The sequence below is a fragment of the Lutra lutra genome, chromosome 16 (genome assembly GCF_902655055.1).
Source record: "Lutra lutra chromosome 16, mLutLut1.2, whole genome shotgun sequence".
Lineage (NCBI taxonomy): Eukaryota > Metazoa > Chordata > Mammalia > Carnivora > Mustelidae > Lutra > Lutra lutra.
Genome location: NC_062293.1, coordinates 41,759,511 through 41,784,571, shown reverse-complemented (window position 1 = coordinate 41,784,571; position 25,061 = coordinate 41,759,511). Strand labels below are relative to the sequence as shown.

Genomic DNA, 25,061 nt, shown 5'->3' with positions numbered 1-25,061 from the left:
GCAGCCTCTGGACAAACTTCCCTCCAAGGTGTCTCCAGATACAATGAGTGATTTCTGTAATTTAGTGTGTGGGTGATGAGGACATTGCTCAAGATCTGTGGTCACATGAGGTGAAGTGTCCTCTGAGTTCCTTCCTTTCCTGACAGGATCTCTCAGTGGACAGGCCTGCCCCATGAGCCTTTTCACAGCTTTCTGTGACTCTCAGGGGTAGAACCCGGAGAGATTGGTTTTTCACAGTGGAAAAATACTGGCAATCCTAAGAGATCTTGATCTGGGTTCTGGAAAATCCCAGAGGCCAAGAGCCCTGGAGGCACAGATGTCCCATGACCAGGACAGGGAGACTTTTAGAGTGTGCAAGATAAGGAACTTTCTCTGGGAAGACCTACTATGTGCCAAGTATTGGGCTGGTCCTTACGCTCAGGGCATTCACATAACAGTATCTTAGGATATTTATTTTTCTTTTTTTATCGAAGGGAAAACCAAGGGGCAGAGAAGCTAAGTGACTTGCCCAAGGTCTCTCCATGGCAAGTGTCAGAGCCACTGTAGCTGGAACTCTGAGCAACTGGAGAATGCTCTAAGACAACCATATCTTTGAGGATGAGCCTGGATCTGGTCCTAGATTCAGAGAGGGGAGGTGACTCATTTAACGCCACACAGCTGGTAAGCAGTCTATTAGCCGTTATTCATGCTCCATTTATTCTTTCAAAAATTGTTGTTGGGCTACCCTGGTGGCTCAGTCAGCAACTGACTCTTGACTTAAGCTCAGGTTTTGATGTCAGGGTCACGAGTTCAAGCCCCGCATTGGGCTCCATGTTGGGCATGAAGCCTACTTAAAAAAAAATGTTCTTGAGAATCTGCTATTTATTCAGGTACTTTCTGAGTACCTGCCAGCCACTGCTCTAGGCTCTCTGGACATAACAGTGCACAAAACAGATGACAGTCTCAGTCCTCACCCAGCTTACATTCCAAAGGGGGATACAGACAGTGAAGAGATAAACAACTAAGTCAGGTAATAGATGGGGACATGTGGAGTAAAGTGGAAGAACACAAATCAGGTAAGACAGCTGGGGCACATAGGTGGTGTGACGGTTGCTGGGTTAAATAGGGGAGGTGAGGCAAGACCCCACTGAGAAGGTGACACCTGAAGAAGTGAGACCTGGCTGCTTCTGAGGGAAGTGTCCAAGATGAAGGGAACAGCAGAGGTGCTAAGGTAGAGGGGATCTGACATGTGGCAGAGACCAGTGTGGCTGGAGCAGGGGGGTGAGGGGCCGTGGGGACAGGTGAGGTCGGCAAGGGCCTGAAGGTGGGGAAGCTGGAGGTCAGATGGGTCTTGCAGGCCACTCTGGAGACTGGCTTTTACACTGAGTCAGTGGGAGCTATTGCAGGTGTCTGAGCAAAGGAGTGACATGAACTTACCTGCTTTTTTTTTTTTTTTTTTGAGAATCTTCTGAAGATTTTTAAATTTTTATTTATTTGTCAGAAAGAGAGAGTGCACAAACTGTGTGAGAGGCAGAGGGAGAAGTAGGTTCCCTGCCGAGCAGGACTCGATCCCAGGACCCCGAGATCATGACCTGTAACCTGAGTTGAAGGCAGATGCCTAACTGACTGAGCCACCCAGGCATCCCGACCTTACCTGCTTTTAACAAGGTCGCTCCAGCTGTCATGTAGGGAGACAGACTCTAGGGGGCAGGAGCAGGGCAACTGGTAAGGAGGCAATCACAGTGATCCGGCAGGAGAGAATGGGGCACAGCCCAGGGACAGCAGAGGTGGTGAGAAGTAGGAGGACCCCACATCTGTTTGAAAGTAGAGCCAGCAGGATTTGCTGGTGGATGGGACATGGCAAATGAGACAAAGGGAAGAGGAATGATGATATCCAAGTTCTGGACTGAGTTACTGGAAGGATGGAGTTGCCACTTCTGAGATGGGAAAAAGCACTCGAGGAGAAGTTCTGGGGAAATCCAGAAGTTGAGGGATGCCGCTTGGGTTTCCAAGTGGGGATGCTGAGGCAGCATATTGCTGGGACTCTGGAGAACAGTCAGGAGGTGGAAGGCTGTCCATGAACTTAAAGAGCTCTCCAACTAGTTGGGAAGGCAGGGTACCCTGGGCTCTCTTGTTTCCAGTGGCACAGTGGCGCCCCTCGTGGTAGCCAGCTTCTCAGAGAACCCCAAGGCCCCCCACTTCCTGGTGTTCGCACTCTTAAAATGGCCTCTCTCACACAGGACGGGGCTGAGTGACAATAAGTGGGGGTAGAAATGGTAGTTCATGATGATCATGGCTTCTGCCTTGATTTCTCTTGGGTCACCTGCCCTGGGAGCCATACACTGACACATCATGAGGTCACTCAAGCAGCCCAATGGAGAGGTCCACGTGGCAAGGAGACGAGGGCTCCAGGGGACCACCTGGAGAGCGACCCATCGTGGAAGTTGGTTCTCCAGCCCTGGCCAAGCCTCCAGCTGACTACAGGCCTGGCTGACATCTTGACTGTAACCTCCTGAGACACCAAGCCAGCATCACCCAGCAGACTCAATGCCACATTCCCAACCCACAGAAACTGTGTGACATAATACATTTATACTGTTTTAACATGCTAGGTTTGGGAGTGATTTGTTACGTAGCAGTAGATGGTTAATACACTTTTTTTTTTTTTTTTTAATGCCCAGGAAGGCCAGGCAGGTCCTTCTATAGCTTATATATTATCTCTTATTTGCTGACTGACCCTGATGGGCGGGACAGCTACCCAGCCTGCCACCGCTCTGACTTCTTGAAATCTTCCTGCAGCTTCTCAGACTCTGCCGAGGGGGAGGGGGGATGGGCAGCACCTCCACAAAGAATGGCAGCTTAACGTCAAGGTCAGAGTCAAGAACAAGTGTGAGTCGCAGGCCACTCTCGTGGGTTCCAGCTTGCCCTCACTCTCCCCCACCTTATATCCATCTGCCCTTCCCAGAGGCCTGCCCTGCCTCAACATGAAGATGACAGTTTTACAGAGACTGTTTGCACAATTAACTACATACTATCTGAGGCCCCAACAAATCCCTTTAGAGGAAGTGGTTCTGCTCCTCTGATATGAGTCTGTGAGCCTCGGAGGGTGCAGAGGCAGAACTCAGGCATGATCAGGTTTGGGGAAGATGGGCACACGGGGTCCAGGTGGCCCTTGTTCCCAGTCTGGTCTTGATGTCTGGCCTGAACCCTGCCCAGGAGAAGCACCAGGTCTCGCTTCCCCAGTGCAGAGTGCCAGACATCAGAGTCCACTGCTAATGGCTTTCCAGACCTGGGTCTGCAATCCCCAGTCAGCAGTTTACTGGCTCCATGACCTTGAGGCACTTCAACAGCTGACTTCCGTTCCCTCGGCTGTCACGTGGGTGTTTCACACTGATCTAAGGGGACCACTGACACTGGATAAGCTGGGTGAGTCCTTGGCACTTAGGGGCCATTCATTAAGTAGTGGTGATGATTATGATGGGACCTCGTGGCTCCAGGCTGGTTAACTGGGGCTTGGAAGGGGAAACCCCAACTCCTTCCATGTCCCTCTGATTCCTTTTCATGAAATTAAGTGACTAATATTTACTCCGACCACCCTTCCGGGCTGTTAGGGGAACACAAATAGGAGTTCCTGCATGTAAATGTCTTAAGTGATCCTACCACAAAGGAGGGGTCTCCAATGATGACAGTTGGATGGGTGGTTTTCAGTACCTTACACTTCTTTGTGAAGAACCATCTTTCATAGTCCCCAAGCCTTCAATTCATTGGTGTGGTCAGAGGAAGTGAGGGCCAGAACTGGGAGGGGCAGAGTTTGACAGAGAAGTTTTCAGAAGAGTGGAAGGTTTAGGAAGGGAAGGCTTGATCTAGCTGCGATCTCTATCTGTTTATGCATCTGTCTATTTACATAGGTCTGTTTTAATCCATCTACATTTATAGTGACTTAGTAAACATTTATATTGTGCTCCAGTGTTCAATTCTCCCTGAAGCCCTGCAAACCCGCTATCATTGTCCTCATTCTGAGGTTAGAAAACTATGACTCTGAGACTTCTAAATGTCACAAAACAAGCCAGTGGGGGAACAGGGGGCAGGGGTTCTAATGGGAAGAGGCTAGAGCCACCACCTCCCACCACTGCTGGCATGCTATCAGTCAAGATGGGCTCAGGGATAGAAACACTTAACTGGTTTGGAGAGCGAGAGTTAAGATGGGGCCTTCAGCATTCATGGTTTGCAATGTTCTTCCACATCTAGGAAAGTCTACAGGACTTGGCCAGCTGGAGTTGGAGAATCCCCTTCCCACTTTCCTCATTTTAAAAGGGAATCAACTGGGACTGGGGAAGTAAAGGGAGTTGCCCAAGATCCCACTTGACCCTTTCAACATTCAACATTCTTTTGAAGAATGATGTCATCTCTCTCCAAGAGGGCAAACCCTGGCCCCTGGGCTGAAGCAAGAAGGAGAGAATGGATGCTCTTTAAGCTTTTAATACGTGCTAGGCATTGTGAACAAATATGCAACAACTCTGAGTAGTAAATATTTTCATTCTCAGTTTATAGCTGGAGAAACTGAGTTTCAGAGAAGTAAGAGGACTTGTTGGGGAATTTGGTGGAGGTGGGATTTGAACCCAGATCTGGGAACTCCAGACTCTTCAAGGCTCCCTCCACTACAGTTTACTGTCTCATCAAGGGCAGCCAGGCCACGAACGAGGTAGAAGGGCAAGGTTAAGTCAGAGTGATCCTGCCCCTCAGGAAGAAGTGTAGACCAGCCAGGAATAATTCATGGCAAACTCCATTCCCCACGAGCTTCTATTCCCAAGGCATCATGGTGACAGAACCAGGACTGGGTGGTCTCAGAGATACCCTCTGCTTCACAATTTCTTCTTTCCTTCCCTCCCTCTCTTCCTTCTTTCCTTCCTTTCTCTCCCCTTCCTTCCTTCTTTCTTTCCTTTCTCTCCCCTTCCTTTCTTCCTTTCCCCTTCCTTCCTTCCTTTTTTTCCTTCCTCTTCAAGTATGCTCCATACCCAACATGGGGCTTGAACTCACACCCCTAAGATCAAGAGCTGCATGCTCTACCAACTGAACCAGCCAGGCGCCCGCTCTGCTTCACTATTTCTGCTTCAAAGCAGCAACCTTGAAGTCCATCCAGCCCAAGCTCTCATCGGACAGTGGATCCCATTATGTTATCCCCCAGAGAGGTAGTTCAACCCCTGTTGAACACTTCCAAAGACAGCAAGTCCACTCTCCACTAAAGCAGCCCTGACAGAGCTACCCTTCTGAGCTGTGTTGGCCCAAGCCCTCCAAATCCCATCAATCTATTGACAGAAATATGGCCATTATAACAATTATAACAATATGGCCATTATAACAATAATCAGCTTTCTCTGGCTCTGCCCCCAACAGTTCCTGCAGACATTCCTCGGAATGGTGCTCTGCTCTGGGAGGTATGCTTCCCAGAACTAAACCACCCACATTAAAAATGTTGACTTTAAAAAAAAAACAAATCCGGGGCACCTGGGTGGCTCAGTGGGTTAAAGCCTCTGCCTTCGGCTCGGGTCATGATCCCAGGTTTCTGGGATCGAGCCCCACGTCGGGCTCTCTGCTCGGCAGGGAGCCTGCTTCCTCCTCTCTCTCTGCCTGTCTCTCTGCCTACTTGTGATCTCTGTCTGTCAAATAAATAAATAAAATCTTTAAAAAAAAAAAAAACAAAACAAATCCTCAGTGTCCACAGGACGTATGAAGCCAAACTGTCAAGAAGCCACAATCGAGGGGCGCCTGGGTGGCTCAGTGGGTTAAGCCACTGCCTTCGGCTCAGGTCATGATCTCAGGGTCTTGGGATCGAGCCCCGCATCGGGCTCTCTGCTCAGCAGGGAGCCTGCTTCCTCCTCTCTCTCTGCCTGCCTCTCTGCCTGCTTGTGATCTCTCTCTGTCAAATAAATAAATAAAATCTTAAAAAAAAAAAAAAAAAAAAAAAGAAGCCACAATCGACAAACAGTGCTGGTGTTCCTTCTGGCATGTCCATGAAACTGTCCACTCCTTTATGCAGTGCTCCTGGGACTCAGGTGTGAGCACCAAGGATCGTCTCCCCTGAATCACCCTCTTCTCCTCTCCTTGTCCTCGAACCTCTTTTATCCTCTTCAAGTTTCTTTCCTTAGGATGACTTCTTCCCAAGGAGCCTTCTATCCCTGTGCAAATAGACCCTCAAGAATCTTCCCTCAGGTCCTCCAGACCTGCCCTAACAGGTCTAAATCCTAAAGTAAAAGTAAAATCAGCCTAGGCAATAATAATAGCTAACAATCATTCATTCAACAATTGTTTACTGGGCTCCTACTTTGTACCAGATAATGCTCTAGGTGCTAAAGATACAGCAGTGCACAAAAAGAGACAATGGAGGAGTCCCTGCTTCCTGGAGCCCACGTTCTGGAAGGCTGTAGGTGCTTACAAGGCCCCAGACACTGCTACAAGCACCTTCCATGTATGAACTCATTTAATTCCACAAGAACACTGGTGAGGAAACTGAGGCACAAGAGGTAATAGCAATCACCACCACTTAATGAGTCCTTTCACTGTGTCAGATATTGGGCCGGCAGGTCGCATTTGGCATGAAAGGAAGGGGATAGCCGTGAGGTAGGATGGGTGTGGTGTGAGCCCCAGCTCATGGTGTGGCCTTTGCAAGGCTCCTTCTGTGTTTCCTAAAGGAAGGCGTCCTTGGAGGGCTCTGGGTCTTGTGAAGTAACCTAAAATGCCTGGTTTGGAGTGAGGTTCCCTGCCTTTGTGGTACCTGGAAGGAAACCAGAAGGGAGCGGACGGGTCAGTGTGCAGAGGAGCTGGGGAACGGGTCGCGGTGGGCGGCACTTGGTGACAGGGTCACTCAGCGCAGGGAATGGGAGCTCCACCCAACGCAGCAAACTCCACTTGCTTCCCAGGGGGAAGCCAAGCTGCCCTCAGCTTCCGCTGGTTTCAGGGGCGGCCATGTTTCAGGGCCCACAAATAATCAGGATCTGGGGCAGACTCCTAACTTTGTCCTGGAAACACCAGTACATGGCATGGGGACATCGGGGAAGATAAAAGTAACACCTGCAGGTCTGGGGGAAACCCAGGAGCCTGGCGGGGGTGGGGGGCGGACATGGCCGGCTGCACCACCTTGCCCAAGGCACACCCCTGTCCCACGTCTCAGTTTACCCACCCGTGACCGTCAGCGTCTGGCTCCCCATAGCCGGACGGGTGGTGGGGAAGAGCAGGGTCAGAGGCCTACCCCGACCCCTCCCTCCGCGCGGAGACTAAAGCAGCCAGGCTGTTGGCTACAGGGTCGAGGCGGTGGGGGCGGGGGCCCGGGAAACCAGGCTCAGACGCCGGGGAAGGCGCCGCGGGCTCTGGCACCCCCTGCAGGCCGAGAAGGGCCGCGTGGCGCCCGCGCCCCGAGCAGGCCGGAGAGGGCGGGCCACGCTGCGCGCAGGCTTATGTCACCGCGGAGAACGGATATGAGTCACCACTCTTCGGGGCCGAAGGAGCGGCCGGGGCGAGTGCGGAGTCGCGGCCACAGGAACCCGGGACAATGGCGGGAAGTGAGAGGAATGTGAACCCGGCCACTGAGGCGCTGCCCCTCGGTGACCCTAGCCGTGCGGAGAGGGGTAGCCGGCGCAGCTGGCGCAGGCGCAGGCGCAGAGGGGCGGGGCCTGGTGGGGGCGGGGCGGGGCCTGGTGGGGGCGGGGCGGGGCCTGGTGGGGGCGGGGCGGGGCTGGTAGGGGACGGGGCGGGGCCTGGCTGGAGGATATGGCTGGGCGCCCCAACGTCCTGTGCCGCCTTTCTAGCGCCCCTAGCCCGACCCCTCGATGGCTCCCCATTGCCTTCTGCACAGTGCTCAGACTTGACAGAACGTCAGAAAAATCCCAGGGGTTTCTTAAAACTCACGTGCCCGGGCACCACTCCAGACGTATGTCAGAGTTGGGGCAACAGGAATGTGCATATTTAACAAACTCCCACTGGGTGCTGCTGAGGCAGAGGTCCTGGGAGCACTCCTTGAACCTAGCAGCATGGTAGACCAATGTCCCAGCCACTTAGCTGGGCTACTGTGATGGGTTTGCTCCAACCTCATCTCTCCCTGCTTCCTACCGGCTCCAGGCAGGTTCTAGCAAGACTATTACTTAGGGGTGCCTGGGTGGCTCAGTGGGTTAAAGCCTCTGCCTTTGGCTCGGGTCATGATCCCAGGGTCCTGCATCTGGCTCTCTGCTGGGCAGGGAGTCTGCTTCCTCCTCTCTCTCTGCCTTCCTCTCTGCCTACTTGTGATCTCTGTCAAATAAATAGATAAAATCTTAAAAAAAAAAAAAAAGACTACTTAGATTTTGCTTACATTTTCCTTCCCCTGTGTGTTTGCACAGGCTGTTTCCTGTGCCTGGAATACCTTCTCCTCACTCCACTGCTGCCCTAACAGGCTAACTTCCACCACCCTTGAAAATCTTCATGGTGAAAAAAAAAAATCTTCATGGTGTGCATCAAAGGGTACAATCAACAGAAAAAGCAACACACATAATAGTAGATATTTTGAAATCATATATTTGATAAGAGGCTAATATCCAGAATATGTAAAGAACTCCTACAACTCAGCAACAAAACCACACACAGCATGATTTAAAAATGAGCAAAGAACTTGAATAGGCATTTCTCAAAAGAAGATCTATGAATGGCCAATAAGCACAAAAATATGCTTACTGTCACGAATCATTAAGGAAATACAAATCAAAACCAAAATGAGATACCCCCTCACCCATTAGGATGGCTACTGTCAAAAAAGCAAAAACAAAAGCTGGGGCACCTGGCTGATTTGATTGGAAGAGTGGACAACTCTTGATCTCAGCCTCACACTGGGTGTAGAGATTGCTTAAATAAATAAATATTAAAAAGAACAAAAATAACAAGTGTTGGTAAGGATGTGGAGAAATCAGAACCCTTGTGCACCTTTGGTGGGAATGTAAAATGGGGTAGCTGCCTTCAAAAACAGTACGGCCGTTCCTCAAAAAATTAAAAATAGAATTACCATATGATCTAGCAATATTGTAGAAAGAACTGAAAGCAGAAACTCAAAGAGACCCTTGCACACCCATGTTCATAACACCATTTTTCGCAATAGCCAAAATGTGGAAGCAAATGTCCCCAGTGTCCATCATGAGATGAATGGATAACAAAATGTGGGATATCTGTATACCAGAATATTATTCAGCCTTAAAAAGGAAGGAAATTCTGACCTGGGTTCCAACATGGATGAACCTTGAAAACACTGTGCTAAGTGAAATAAATCTGTCACCAAAGGACAAATATGATACATTTCCACTTACATGAGGTACCTAGAGTAGTAAATTACATACAGACCTATGTAAATAGACAGATGCATAAGCGGATATGGAGATCGCAGCTAGATCAAACATAGAGACAGAAGCGTTGCCAGGGTTGGAGCAGGGAAGGGGGGCATGAGAGTTATTACTCCTACCTCCAGGAAAACATTGGCCTGTGGAGGTTTGGGCATTTGTTTGTTTCTTTTAGTTCACACATTTACTGTTCTAATGGACTGTGGGCTGCTTTTGGCCCAGGGGCGGCTGGGGATGATAGTCAAAGAAAGGATGAGTGGATGTGTAAGTGGGTGGGTGGATGAAGTCATAGATGTACGAGCAGATGGACGATGTCCGCAGAGTGTAAAGGGGCCCCAGCAGTAACCTGGGTCTTTTGCAGTCAAGTAGGAGGAGGTCCTGAGAGGCTCTGCCCACTGACCTGGTGCGGCCTGGTGAACAGCTCAGCACGGTTTTCCAAGTCTGGACGTGAGTTTTGAGCATGAGCAGGAGGCCAAGGATACTGAACACATCTTTCAAAAAATGTCATGATGAAACTGCATGAGTCTGGAGACCGGAATTCTTTTCCCAGCTCTGAACTCATTCTGGGACTGTGGACCGTGGCTTGCTCTCCCTGGGCCTCTATTTCCCATCTATAAAGTAGGGAAAGGACAAGGGGGTAAGATTTGCCTGGCTCTAAATTTTCATCTCTTTGTTTTTCTTTAATCAATTTTAATTGAAGTTAAGGATGAAATATGTTCAGTAAAAATGTACCAAAAATACTATGACAGACACCCATGTACTTGTCTACACAGATTCAATGAATATTAACGTCATGCCATATTTACTCCTTCTTCCTTTTTTTCTTTGCAGTTTCCATATTTCTTTTAAAAATACAAACAGAAAAAAAACTCTGATACATCTAAAGCCCTCTTCCCCTGTTTAGATAAGCACTACACTCAGGTTACATAGATCCTTCTTGTCTACCCATATATGCTTTTACGGCATGGTTATATGTCAAAATGTACAATATTATATTAAAAGTACATGTAGGGGCGCCTGGGTGGCTCAGTGGGTTAAAGCCTCTGCCTTTGGCTCAGGTCATGATCCCAGGGTCCTGGGATGGAGACCCGCATTGGGCTCTCTGCTCAGCAGGGAGCCCGCTTCCTCGTCTCTCTCTGCCTGCCTCTCTGCTGACTTGTGCTCTCTGTCTGTCAAATAAATAAATAAAATCTTTAAAAAAAAATAAAAGTACATGTATACAAATACACAAAAGTAATGTATATAATGCATATAATACATTTACTAGCAATATGTGTTTATAAATAGTAAGATACTATGTAAATGCCTGAAATTCAACCATGTTGATATATTCGGATCCCTTCTTTTAAAATGCTATTATATAGTTTTAAATTTTATGAATAAACCTCAGTTTATTTATCCATTCTCTTACCGATAGACTGTTCGCTGTTTCCCCTTTGGTTATTATGCATAGCACTGTGAGGAAGATTCTTGAACAAGTCCCTCATGCAAACCTGTGAGGAGGTTTCTAGGCAAATAGTTGCGTATCGTCAGCTCTCAAAAGTTCCTCTGAAACACTTGGGACCATATTGTTTCCAATTTTAGAATGGTTCTGATCTTAAAAATGTAATATGCTAAATGATTCTATTTCTTCTTGAAAAGACAGAACTAGAGTGGATAGAAAACAGATTAATGGCTGCCAGGCGTAGGAGTGTTTGAAGGGAGGGTGTGATTATAAAGGGGAGAAATGAGGGTTATTGGGGATTGTTCTGTATCCTGATTCTGATGGTAGTTACACAAATCTATACACGTGTTAAAATTCTTAGAACTAGGGACGCCTGGGTGGCTCAGTTGGTTAAGCGTCTGCCTTCGGCTCAGGTTGTGATCCCAAGACCCTGGGATTAAGTCCCGCATCGGGCTCCTTGCTTAGCGGGGAGCCTGCTTCTTCCTCTGCCTGCCATTCCAGGCTTGCGCTCTCTCTCTCTCTCTGATAAATAAATAAATGAAATCTTTAAAAAATGAGAATAAAATAAAATTCTTAGAACTATACAAAAATAAAATAAAAATCTATTTTAAATTTAAAAATGTCTAAAATAATTTAAATTTTAAAATGTCTAAAATATAAAAATATTTAGGGGTGCCTGGGTGGCCAATGGGTTAAGCCTCTGCCTTCGGCTCAGGTCATGATCTCAGGGTCCTGGGATCCAGTCCCGAATCAGGGTCTCTGCTCAGCAGGGAACCTGCTTCCCCCTCTCTCTCTGCCTGCCTCTCTGCTTACTTGTGATCTCTGTCTGTTAAATGAATAAATAAAAATCTTTTTAAAAATATTTAAATGTAGGGACGCCTGGGTGGCTCAGTTGGTTGGATGACTGCCTTCGGCTCAGGTCGTGATCCTGGAGTCCCGGGATCGAGTCCCGCATCAGGCTCCCGGCTCCGCGGGGAGTCCGCTTCTCTCTCTGACCTTCTCCTCGCTCATGCTCTCTCTCACTGTCTCTCTCTCAAATAAATAAATAAAATCTTTAAAAAAAATAAAAATAAATAAAAAATATTTAAATGTAATGTGGTGGATATGCTATATAGTACCTAAAACTCCCAGTGGGGCACCCATAATCAAACAATAATATTTCTTCAGCAAAATATATGAACAATCACATTAAATAGGACTAAGACTATAAACAACTTGGGGCGCCCCAGGTGGCTCAGTCGGTTGAGCATCTGACTCTTGATTTCAGCTCAGGTCATGATCTCAGGGTCCTGGGGTTGAACCCCCCCCCATTGGCTTTCGCTCTCAGTGTGGCATCTGCTTGGGATTCTCTCTCTCTCTTTCCCTCTGCCCCTCCCCCGCACTCACTCGAGCGCCCTCTCTCTCTCTAAAATAAATAAATAAAACCTTTTTGAAAAAGACTATAAATAACTCAAAGCAATTCAGTTTTTTTCTTTTTTTATTGTGGTAAAATACACATAACAAAATTTACCATCTTAATCATTTTTAAGTGCACAGTATGATTCATAGTATGAAATACAATGAATCACATTATTGTGCAACTGTCGCCATCATCCACCCACAGAATGCTTTTCGTCTTATGAAACTGAAATTCTGTACCTATTAAACCATAGTTCCCCATTTTGCCCTCCTCCTAGCCCCCAGAAAACACTGTTTTGTCTTTATGATTTTGATCACCCTAAGTACTTCATATAAATGGAATTATACAGTATTTGTCTCTTTGCAATTGGCTTATTTCATTTAATACAGTATGCTCAAGTTTCATCCATGTTGTAGCACATGTCAGAATTTCCTTCATTTTAAAAAAAAAATTTTAAAAGACTATTTATTTGAGAGAGAGTGCAAGAGAGGGAGAGGGGGAAGCGGACTCCCCACTGAGCAGGAAGCCAGAGACGGGGTTCAATCCTAGGACCTGGAGATCATGACCTGAGCCGAAGGCAGATGCTTAACCGACTGAGCCACCCAGGCGCCCCCAGAATTTCCTTTTTAAAGGCTGAATAATATTCCATTGTGTGTGTACAGACCACATTTTGCTTATCCATTCATCTGTGGACGCTTGGGTTGTTTCCATGTTTTAGCTATTATGAATAATACTGTTGTGTACATGGGGATACAAAAATCTCTTTGAGACCCTGCTTCCAATTCTAGATCAGGTTTTGTCCTGAACTGCATTTAAGGCAAACAAACTTAAGCGTGAAAAAAACTTCCAGTTTTCAGAGTTTTTTTGAATTTGGGAATTGCAGATAAGGAACTGTAGGCTTCCACCAATTTATATTCCCACCAGAAATGTATGAGTTCTCCTTTTCCCCTGTCTTCATCAACATGGTATGATCAGGCTTCTTAACTCTGGCCAATCTGATCAGCCTGAAACGAGGTCTCATTATTGGTATTTGAATTCTCACAATTACTAGTGCAGTTGAGCATTTTTGTTTGTTTATGACCATTTGGTAGTTTGTATGTTTCTAGGAATTTTTCCATTTCTTCCAGATTGCCCAGTTTGTTAGCATATGATTTTTCATAATATTCTCTTCTAGTTGTACGTCTGTGGTGTGGGTTGTGATCTCTCCTCTTTCATTCGTGATTTTACTTACGGGGATCCTTTCTCTTCTCTTTTTGATAAGTCTGGCTAGTGATTTATCAATTTTATTAATTCTTTCGAAGAATCAGCTCTTAGTTTTGTTGATCTGTTCTGGATTTTTTGTTTCTATATTGTTTATTTCTGTTCTTACCTTTATTATTTCACTCCTTCTGCTGGCTTTAGGCCATATTTGCTGCTCCTTTTTTAGCTCCTCTAGATGTAAGGTAAGGTTGTGTATCTGAGCCTTCTCTTGCTTCTTGAGGTAGTCCTGTATTTTTTTTTTTTAAAGATTTTATTTATTTATTTGACAGAGAGAGATCACAAGCAGGCAGAGAGGCAGGCAGAGAGAGAGGAGGAAGCAGGCTCCCTGCCGAGCAGAGAGCCCGATGCGGGGCTCGATCCCAGGACCCTGAGATCATGACCTGAGCCGAAGGCAGCGGCTTAACCCACTGAGCCACCCAGGCGCCCCTTGAGGTAGTCCTGTATTAATAGATACTTCCTTCTTAGGTCCAACTTTGCTGTGTGCCAAAGGTTTTGGACGGTTGTGTTTTCATTTTCATTTGTTTCCATGTACTTTTTAATTTCTTCTTTAATTTCCTGGTTAACCCATTCATTCTTTAGTAGGATGTTCTTTAATCTCTGTATTTGTGGTCTTTCCAAATTTTTTCTTGTGGTTGACTTCAAGTTTCATAGTGTTGTCTGAAAATATGCATGGTATGATCTCAATCTTTTTATGCTTATTGAGGGCTGATTTTTTTTTTTTTTAAGATTTTATTTATTGGGTCTCCTGGATGGCTCATTTGTTTGAGTGTCTGCCTTAGGCTCGGGTCATGATCCCAGCGTCCTGGGATGGAGTCCCACATAGGGTTTCCTGCTCACTGGGGAGCCTGCTTCTCCCTCTCCTGCTTCCTCTGCTTGTGCTCTCTCCCTCTGTCAAATAAACAAAATCTTTAAAAAAAATAATAAAGTCTTAAAAAATTAAAAATATCCAAGTAGAGTCTCACAGAGAGATCTGATGTTATATTTTGCTTGTTTTCCCACTGTTCTGCTAGCATGATCCATTGGTCTCTTCTCTTCACCCTGATCTGTAGTAACACCACCTCTGTCACGACTCAAGTTCCCATCAGTATGTGATCCATCTCTGGGTCTTCCACTCAGTTCCATGCTCTTTGTTTACCTTTGCTAATAATCAATCTCTGTACGTGGCAGGACAACCTCTCTCTCCTTATTCTCCTACTAGAGTGTCCCAACTCTTTTACAAAAACTAAAGGAAAATGTGTCCATTTCTACAGAAAAAAAATGCTAGATTTTAATTATTATTGTCCATGGGCCACAGTTCTGCTAGTAAGGAGTGAGGAGAACTTTTTTAAAATTTTTTTTTTCTCAGAAGAAAGAAGGCAGTCACACCTTACCCATTCTGAGGTTACTTTCCAGCAACCTCCCATGTCTAGAAAACAAGCAGAGGACACAAGAGGTCTCTGAGAAGCTATAGACACCCCAGAGTCTCTGCGCAAAATCACATGCTGTCACAGGAGAACCTCTTGGCCTCCCTCAGCGCCTGCTCACTTTTACCCTAGTCACTGTTCTAAGAAACTTGATTATCTGGTCTCCTAGCCTACAGCAAAGTAAAAGCTTCCACTTAGAAGAGGAGAGGCCAGAAGAAAGCATGCTAATGACTAAGAATGACAAAGAAAAGTCCAGATCCTCAAAAATAGGTGAGGGAATATCAGAGGGTAGCAAAGTGCAGCTCCTCACTTGTGCCTTGGAGGCACCACTGTGCATTTAGTTATAGAAAGAAAGAAAGAGAGAGAAAGGAGGGAGGATGGAAGAAAGAAGAGGGAAAAAAGGCAGCTCTGCTCCTCAGGGTCCGTCATTCAGGAGTCACCTTTATCTTGTGGCTTCTAGGCTGTTCTGGCTGCGGCCATTTCCATCAGAGGTGAGAAGTGAAAGTGGAGAAGCTCAAGTGCAGCATCTCTTCGTAGGCTAGGGAGGGGTGAGATGCACCACCACCACCTGCAGTCCTGACCCACTTAGGAGAGGTTGGCCTGGTGCCCTCTGCCAGCTGCACAGGAACTAGGGGACAGAGTCCTCTGCTGAGGAAGCAGGTCATAGAAGGCTTTGACTTGCATCCTGAGTGAGGAACAGGGCACCATTGGTGGGTTTGAGCCTGGCAATGGCTTGATCTGATTTGTGAAAGACCCCTCCAGCTGCCGTGTGGAGAAAGCTGAGGGGGCTGAGGGTGGGGTCAAGGGCCAAAGCCTGGAACTCTGTTTGGATGACCCTCCCTTGTTCCGTTTATATGACATTTCTCACATGTTGGCACTTATCCTTTGTGTCCCATCTTCCAGCTTAGTGTGCCCGCCTCACCCGGCTCGGAGCAGGGGCTCAGCTCCATCCGTTTCCAGCCTGTTAGAGGCACCTGAATAACACCTGGAGCCTCAGGGGTCAGCCGGGCTTATTTATTTATTTATTTATTTATTTGACAGAGCGAGAGAGAGATCACAAGATGGCAGAGAGGCAGGCAGAGAGAGAGGGGGAAGCAGGCTCCCTGCTGAGCAGAGAGCCCGATGCGGGGCTTGATCCCAGGACCCTGAGATCATGACCTGAGCTGAAGGCAGAGGGCTAACCCACTGAGCCACCCAGGCGCCCCCAGCCGGGCTTCTTTGACTGCAAGCGGCACAGACCAGCTCTGGCTGGCAAAAGGACGGGGAAGAGAAGGGAAAGGAAGGCAAGAGATTGAGACTCAGGAGGAGCCCAGAACCCACAGGAAGCCTGGAGCATGAGGCTCAGAAGAAGTAGGGGATGCAGAAGGGAAAGTCCTTTGCAGCTGGGTTCTGCTGCCTCTCTGGACCTTATATCCAGGTCCTGGGAGGGGCTCCCTGGAGGGACTTGGGTGGCATGATCAGGTCCAGGTTTCACAAAGAGGCAGAACTGCGGTAGAAAAAACCTTCAGACACCCCTGTGGCTTCCAAGAGCAGAGCAATTGCCCTGACTCCTAGTCTCAGCCAGGCCTCGCTCGGGGGGCAGATCGAGGGAAAGGAAACCAGAGAGCCATTAGGGGAAATGAGGGCTGGGTGGCCGAGAGCCAGGAAATGTCCACTACAATGTCCTGGGGAGAGCAAAGCACAGAACTGTGACTGGTGGCCTGAGGCCCGTGAAGAAGCAGCATCTTCCTTGAAGTCACGTCCCTGCGTGTAATGCGGTGACTGGCATGAAGTAGGTGCTCACCTAACGCTTACCCAGCGACTGAGGGACGGACTGACCAGCCGTGGAAGCCCAAAAGCTAGCAGCGTCTCCTGAAACATTACTTTCATGAATAAAAGGGGATGAAACAGCAGCAGTCTCAATGAAAAGTTTGCCAAAGAGAAAAAAAAAAATGTCTCTGGGGAGAACTTGTAGCCCTGCTCCTTCTAGCCTTTTCCACAGGCCCTGCCACTCTAGCTCTGAGCAGGATTAACATTTATTTAAAGCAATTGGCCCCATGCAGCCTGGCTGATTGCGTTGGATGCAGGGGAGAGATTGGGCAGCAGGGGGTGGGCTGGCCTCCAAACCCTCCCCGAAGCCAGGGATTTGGCCCTGACGGGCATCCAGGAGTGGGCCCCGGCAGCCTCACAGGATGAGCCATGCTGTGTGTGATATGAAGCCAGTGGCAATCCACAAGACCAGGCACCAAGAAGTGTCATCATCCAGTTCTTGCGGGCTGGGGGGGGGGGGGGGGGAGTCCACAGGCAGACCGGGGAGCGGGGGAGGTTTCTGAATGTGCTCCTGGACCTGGAACCTCACAGAAGTGTCCAGGGGCGCCTGCAACTGGAGCAGAAACACATTTCCAGGTTTTTCATGGAAGATTCTGTCTGAATACAGCATTCTTCTTATAATAACAAGAAAAAATGTGACCCAGGACACACCCGCTTTACACAGCATGTGGGAAGGATGCTTGTTAGTTACGTGACGTTATTATTATTATTTTTTTAAGATTTTATTTATTTATTTGACAGAGAGAGATCACAAGTAGACAGAGAGGCAGGCAGAGAGAGAGAGAGGGAAGCAGGCTCCCTGCCGAGCAGGGCTTAACCCACTGAGCCACCCAGGCGCCCCTTATTATTATTTTTTTAAAGATTTATTTGTTTGAGGGACGCCTGGGTGGCTCAGTTGGTTGAGCAGCTGCCTTCGGCTCGGGTCATGATCCCAGCGTCCTGGGATTGAGTCCCACATCGGGCTCCTTGCTCATCAGGGAGCCTGCTTCTCCCTCTGCCTCTGCCTGCCATTCTGTCTGCCTGTGCTCGCTCTCTCTCCCTCTCTCTCTCTGACAAATAAATAAATAAAATCTTTAAAAAAAAAAAGATTTATTTGTTTGAGAGAGAGAGAGAGAGGAAGAGAGAACAGGGGAGGGCCAAAGGAAGAGAGAGAAGCTCAAGAAGTCTCCCCATGGAGCGCAGAGCCAGACGCAGGGCTCCATCTCACAACCCTGAGATCATGACCCCAGCTGAAATGAAGAGTCAGACACTTAACGGACTGAGCCACCCAGGGGCCTCAGTTACATGGCATTATTAAGCCTTAGTTTCCTCGTCCGTTAAAGGAAGATAGCATCAAGGGACTGTGCTGAGATTAAATGGGCCCGTGCTTGTGGCTAGGCATTATTTTGGCATACTCATTAACGTTCATTTTTCTCTCTGTATGTTCCGTTCCCTTTCCCTCATTCAGGCGGTTTTGAAGAGCAGGGGGGAGAGGAAGAGGAAGGAAGCAGAAGCTCTTTTAAGTGTCAAATATACTTCAATCAATAGCAAAAAAAAAATTTTAAGATTTTATTTATTTACTTGGGTAAATAATCACAAGTAGGCAGAGAGGCAGGCAGAGAGAGAGGGGGAAGCAGGCTCCCCGCCGAGCAGAGAGCCCGATGTGGGGCTCGATCCCAGGACCCTGAGATCATGACCTGAGCCAAAAGCAGAGGCTTTAACCCACTGAGCCACCCAGGCATGCCCCCCAAATTTTTAAAATTAAAAATGTTTAAAAAATGAAGCTCTTTGAAGAGCCTAAGCCCTCAGGAGAACTGAGATGACTTCTGCAGGTGATAAAGGGAGAAAAGGGGACACAAGCAAGGTTCAAGGCATCTTGGCCAGAAGCAGCAGGGAGAGGAGACCAACCCCTACCTCTAGAAGCAGAAGCAGGGTCTCCTGGCATGAAGAAGAATGAGAGTGAGCAAGAGATCTGTGGGCCCCAGAGCAGCTCTAAGAGTCAGGGGTGGGGGCAGCAGAAGCCTAGGGCGAATGGGTTGGGGATGCATCTAAGCTGGGACTGTGACCGTGACAAACAGGGAAACATTGGACCTGTGGGGTCCCTGTGGCCCATGCAAGGACAGCCTCAGACGTGACTTGGGGACAGTTGAATGAGGACCACAACGCCACGCTCCTACCACGCAGCATTGCATCAAGACCTCAGAACTACGACATAACTCCTGCAAGAGGTTATATATATTTTCCCACCAACCTGATGGAAAAGGGACTAGAAGTCAAAAACGAGGCACCGTTATAGAAACCAAAGAAAGTTCTATTTCTTGCTTGTCGGAGGTGTCTGGGCACAGGGAGAAGATCCCAGGCCTCAGCGGATGGAAGGCCTGAATCCAGAGGAGGGGCTGCACACGCACCGTCCGTCCCTCCTGGCCTTTCCTGGGAGGTTCCATATACAGTGTGGCGTCGTCCTCAGGCCCCAGCTGCTCTGTGGTGACATCCAGCCTTAGCTTCCTCTGGAGGCTGGAGCCATTCTCTGACCTCTGTAAAACGTCATGGGGCTATTTACTTCTTCCTCGGGGTCGGTTAGACTCTGGTAGGTGCTAGAAAGGATGGTCCAGGCTGGTTTTACAAGGCTCCCCATGCATCCCCCCTCACCAGCCCTCAAGTGGGCCATGTGGCTTGATCCCAAGACCTGGCAAGACAGCCCCAGACATCTGCAAAGTGACGAAAGGAGAGGAGAAGCCTAAGAAAAAAACAGCATTCACACATGAAAATGCCTGGAAATGTTTTGCAGACACATTCTTCTTCTCTGGGGCGAGGTTCAAGGCCAACAGAGCCTGGAGCCTGGGGCTCCCAGAGGTGACTCAAGCGGCCGGAGCAGATAAGCACAGTTACTTCCTCCCTGTGGTGTGTGTATATGTCTGGGTGTGTATTTTGTGTGTGTACGTATGCACATATGCGAGTGAGTGTTGGGGTGTTTGTGTGTGTCTGTCTGTCTGTCCCAGGACAGGGCCTCTCCCTAGAACTCTGGAGCCGGTAGGACATTTAGTGATCCCCTAAGCCTGGCCACTTCTTTCCAAGGATGAGGAGCCTGAGGCCCGAGGGACATGGCCTACCTGAGGTTCATACCATTCTCCAGAGAGAAAGGAGGAGATGGCCCAGGACTCTGAAGTGGTCTTACCTGCACCCCAATACTGGCCCCTCTTGCTTGGTGGAGGTCACGGCCACTGGATGAAGAGAGAATCTTCAAATGAGATGATGAGAGAGAATCTCAAACAGACTCTGCGCTGAGCACGGAGCCTGATTCAGGGCTGGATCCCAGGACCCCGAGATCATGACATGAGCCAAACCCGAGTCGGGCACTTGCTTGACCGACTGTGCTATCCAGGCGCCCTTCAAAGGGGCATTTTTTTTTTTTAAGATTTTATTTATTTACTTGACAGAGAGAGATCACAAGTAGACAGAGAGGCAGGCAGAGAGAGAGAGAGAGAGAGGGAAGCAGGCTCCCTGCCGAGCAGAGAGCCTGATGCGGGACTTGATCCCAGGACCCTGAGATCATGACCTGAGCTGAAGGCAGCGGCTTAACCCACTGAGCCACCCAGGCGCCTCAAAGGGGCATTTTTAACCTGTAGTTCACAGATGAGGAAACTGGACCCAGATGTGTTCTGCTTCCCATGGTCAGTGCCCCTTCTATTTATGAAACATGATTGACATTTCTGAGCACATACTACGTGCCAGACACTGTTCTAAACACTCACGTGCATTAGCTCATTCTGTCCTAACGGCGGCAGGTGCTATGATCAGCATGTTATAAACGAGGTCTCTAACGCACAGGGTTTAAATAATTCACTAAGATTAAAATAACAAGAAAAGGAAGGGAGGAGTCAGAAATCCAACCCTCCGTGAGGGAGGGAAGTGAGACAGGGAAGGGAAGGGAGCCATTGATGTCGATGGTAATAAGCAAAGTGAGTGCTGGGGTTCATCCCCTCCAGGGACATGCGGCACACGGCACACACACGTTTGGATTTAGCAGAGGAGTGAGAACAGCCCTCCTTGGTTGAGGGTCTCACCTGTGGTACCGGCAAATCCTTGGCACTTCAGAGCTGCACCCCCCCACCCCACCCCCGTGTGGGCTTTGGATCCAAGGAATGTCCCGAGGCAGAGATGCGAGAAGTCACCTTCATAATGTACTGTCATCATCAGCAGTTGACTCCAGGTGGCCCAGGGGAAACAGGAATGGCAGCATCCGCTACCTGGAATTAGGTCTAACAAATGGATGGTCAACAAATGCTCATTTCTTCCCTACTCGCTACAGGTACTTTCTTTGGTTTGTGTCTGTGTGTGTTTACCCAGACATTCCTAAAAATCAATAAAATCCATTTCATTAAGTGTCTGTCAACATGAGATTTGCCTTTGCATCATCATGAAATTTCCATATTAAAAAAACTCACAGGTCAGGGCACGTGGGTGGCTCAGTCGTTAGGCAACTGCCTTCAGCTCAGGTCACGTCCTGTCCCGGGGTCCTGGGATCAAGCCCTGTGTCGGGCTCCCTGCTCATCAGGAAGCCTGCTTCTCCCTCTCTCACTCCCTCTGCTTGTGTTCCCTTTCTCCCTCTCTCTCTCTGTGTGTGTGTGTGTGTCAAATACATAAATAAAATCTTTAAAAAAAATTCACAGGTTAAAAAACTTGCTTTATTGGATCACTTACTACCCAATTATTAATTAAACACCACATTGTGAAGATACTAAGTGCCTATGAATTTTTTGCTTAAAATGATTAATTGTATGTTATGTGAATTTCACTTGAATTAAAAAATGATCTCACGGTCATGTCCATAAGGAGTAGAGAGAAGTCAAAAGCAGGTGTCAGGTGAGCCACACAGGAAGCAGGAAGGTGACCTCCCTGCCCAGTCCTGCCAAAGAGATCCCCAGGGTCAACCGCAAACTAAGAAAACAATGAAGTAGTATTTTTTGTCTTTCAAACTGGGACATGTTTTCACAAATAGTACTCCAGTTTGGCAAGAGTATAGTGAAAAGGGCATTCTCATACACTTCTGGTGGGATAAAAATGAGCCTAGACATTCAGGAGGTAGGCTTGCCATTTTGTAATATAAGAATTAGATTGTTCAGGTCTTTTTAATTTTTTAAAGATTATTTATTTATTTATTTATTTATTTTTAAAAGATTTTATTTATTTGACAGAGAGAAATCACAAGTAAGCAGAGAGGCAGGCAGAGAGAGAGGAGGAAGCAGGCTTCCCGCTGAGCAGTAAGCCCGATGCGGGGCTCGAACCCAGGACCTGGTATCATGACCTGAGCCGAAGGCAGCGGCTTAACCCACTGAGCCACCCAGGCGCCCCAATTTATTTATTTATTTATTTGAGAAAGAGAGAGCATACAAGCAAGGAAGCAGCAAAGGGAGAGGGAGAAGCAGGCTCTCTGCTGAGCAGGGAGCCTGATGCGGGGGCTGGATCCCAGGACCCTGAGATCATGACCTGACCCGAAGGCAGATGCTTAATTGACTGAGCTCCCCAGGCGCCCCTGTTCAGGCCTTTATAAAAGAAACATTTCCTATCCAGTTTTCATGTGCAGATGTTTTACCCAAGACTATGTCTTCAGCTGGACCTCAAAAAAGAACATGAATATTTCCTAAGATCATGATCAGTGGTCAAATATTATTTTATTTTATTTTGTTTTGTTTTGTTTTGCTAAGATTTTATTTATTTGTCAGAGAGAGAGAGAAAGCCCAAGCAGGGGCAGCAGCAGGCAGAGGGAGAAGCAGTCTCCCCACTGAGTAAGGAGCCCCATGTGGGACTCCAACCCAGGACCCTGGGATCATGACCTGAGCTGAAGGTAGACACCTAACCAGCTGAGCCACCCAGGAGTCCCTAAATTTTTTTTTTTTTTTTTTTAAGAGAAAGTCTATACCCTTTCACTTAGTATAGACTAAGACCACATCTATACCCTTTGACTTAGGGTCCTGGCCAGAAACAGGCCCAAACATTTAGTCTATAACTGAGGTGGTATTTCAAATCAGTGAGGGAATATTCTCATTAAAGAAAAAGGTTATAATGGCATTGGGGCAGTTTTCTAACTATTTGGAAAAAAAAATAAGTTTAGATCTTTATCTCATACTTTTTTTTTTTCTTAAGATTTTACTTATTTATTTGGAAGAAAGAGAGAGAAAGCACAAGTGGGTGAGATGGGCAAAGGGACTGGCAGACTCCCCACTGAGCAAGGAGCCAGACCAGGGGCTCCGTGGGACCCTGGGATCATGACCTGAGCCAAATCTGACACTTAACCTGATGAGCCACCCAGGTGCCCCCACCTCATACCTTTCATCAAAAAATATTCCAAAGGGCATTAAAAACATGAAGAAGTAGAGGGAGGAGGAGGAGGGGTTTGAGGAAAACCGAGAAGGGGGGAATTAGGGAAATTTGTCTGGTACTCAGATGGGAACAGTCCTACAAGCAAAAAGCAAAGGCAAAAGAATACAAGAAAACATCAAAAGGTCAGACCACATACAAAAGTAAAGCTGGTGTGTTTAAAAATCTTCAAAAACAGGGCGCCTGGGTGGCTCAGTGGGTTAAAGCCTCTGCCTTCAGCTCAGGTCATGATCCCAGGGTCCTGGGATCGAGCCCCACATCGGGCTCTCTGCTCAGCAGAGAGTCTGCTTCCTCCTATCTCTCTCTGCCTGCTTCTCTGCCTACTTGTGATCTCTGTCAAATAAATAAATAAAATCTTTAAAAAAAATAAATAAAAATAAAAATCTTCAAAAACAGAAACAGGTAACTTCTAAGCTTGGAATAATGCCACGCATGGGAGAGACCTGACATTTTGAAGTGCTTCTAAAAATCAACGAGAGGGAAAAAAAAATAAAAATAGGAAAATGGACAAAAGATAGGAATAGGCAACTCACAAAAGGGGAAGGGTAGCTGTTTGCGTCTATTTTTAAAATGCGGCAGTCACGTGGTTGTGCAGCCAGGGAAAGAGGAACAGAGCCCAGGCTTTGGGCAGAGAAAGCGTTCCCTCTTTCCGGAGGTGCAGGTGAGCGGGGCAATGTCCCGTGGCCTTCCCCCAATCTGGGCCAGGCCTCCAGGGAGCTGGCATCCGGGGTGCCCGAGCTCACCGTTCCCAGGGGCGGGAGAAACCATTCCCTCCCTTGTGGAGGCTTTCCCCCGGGCCAGGCCCCCGGCCTCGGGGAGATGGAGACCGCTCTTCCCGCTTTCCCCGGACAGACTCCGGCCCCAGGACGCGGGCCCGCACACGGGGGTGGGGTCTGGCGCGGGCCCCCAGGGCCGTCTCCCGCGCCCTCCACCGCGCTCCCGGCCACCGGGGGGCAGTGCTGCCCAGGACACGGCCGGCCGCGGCCCTCGCGGGATGCCCACAAAGGCCCCTTTCTTCTCCGCGCGGAGATGAGTCACGGCGCAGGCAAATGTCAGAAACGGCCTCGGATCCGGTGCGACTGTAGATTCCGGGCGCGGGGCGGCGGCGGCGGGCGTCAGAGTCAAACGCTGCTGTCCCCCTCCCCGCGCATCGGGCTCCTCCCCGGGCTTGGCGTGCGGCGCCGCGAAACTGGGTCAGGCCGGTGGCCTAGTTTGTGTTTAGCAAGAGCGGCCACTGGCAGGAGGTGAGTGGGCAGGGCATCTCCATTTCCTCCCTGGCTCATTCATGGGACAGATATCTGAAGAGCCCCTACTAAGTGCCAGGCAGGTCAGGGGACTGACGGGCAGTTGCTAGTGAACTTCTGCAGCCGGGCCATGTGAGTTCACAGGGGGTCATCTCAGGACCCTGGAGGCTGGGCTTGCCTGGGCAGGTCCCCAGATCCCTAGGCTCGCGGTCCCATAGCCAAGTTCAGCTGCTCAAATTGGAATGACTCATCCTGGCGTTGGATTCCCCTGGGATCTAACCCGGTCACCGGCCACCTCTCTGACCGCTCCACCGAATGTCCCCACACATGTCCCGGAGCGGCCCCCCCCCCCCCCGCCGCCACCACCCCATTTCTGCCCATCTGGGCCTGGGGCCTGGGCTTGTATTCCAGCCGAAGTGGCCTTCTGCCTCCCACAGCTACCCAAGCCCACCTCTGCTTCTGATCTTCCCTCTGCTTATGATCCCGCCCTGGGATGTCCCAGGACCACATTTCCTTTTCTCTTAAAAAAAAAAAAAAAAAAAAAAAAAATCAGAGATGCCTGGGTGGCTCAGTCTGTTAAGCCTCTGCCATGGGCTGAGGTCCTGATCTCAGGGTCATGGGAGCAAGCCCGGCCTGGGGCTCTCTGCGGGACGGGGGGGGGTTAGGGGTGGAGTCAGGTTCGTTCCTCTGCCCCTCCCCCAACCATGCTCGCTCGCGCTCTCTCTCTCTCTCTCTCTCAAATAAATAAAATCTTAAAAAAAAAAATTCTAGTGAGTAAATTTGAAAATCCAGTTGTTCTTATTAAGTGATTCA

General features: G+C 48.4%; 1 protein-coding gene across 1 annotated transcript; it reads right to left on the bottom strand.

Moving 5' to 3' along the window:
* Window positions 1-18,959: 18,959 nt before the first annotated feature.
* On the bottom strand, window positions 18,960-24,380 carry LOC125086691 (translation initiation factor IF-2-like). Its single transcript, XM_047706028.1, has 4 exons — window positions 24,346-24,380; window positions 23,748-24,193; window positions 20,691-20,873; window positions 18,960-19,334 (listed from the first exon to the last, which is right to left on the bottom strand). The coding sequence occupies exons 1-4, from the start codon at window positions 24,378-24,380 to the stop codon at window positions 19,282-19,284; spliced, it is 717 nt and encodes a 238-aa protein (XP_047561984.1). The 3' UTR covers window positions 18,960-19,281.
* Between the last annotated feature and the right edge of the window lie 681 nt (window positions 24,381-25,061).

Bases quoted from the DNA above. Each gene is read 5' to 3' on its own strand.
- LOC125086691 (XM_047706028.1), bottom strand. From the start codon at position 24,380: ATGGCCCGGCTGCAGAAGTTCACTAGCAACTGCCC. The intron at 24,194-24,345 runs GTCAGTCCCCTG...GGCCTGACCCAG, and splicing joins AAGTTCACTAGCAACTGCCC to TTTCGCGGCGCCGCACGCCA. The intron at 19,335-20,690 runs GTGAGACCCTCA...GTCACTTTGCAG, and splicing joins AGGATTTGCCGGTACCACAG to ATGTCTGGGGCTGTCTTGCC.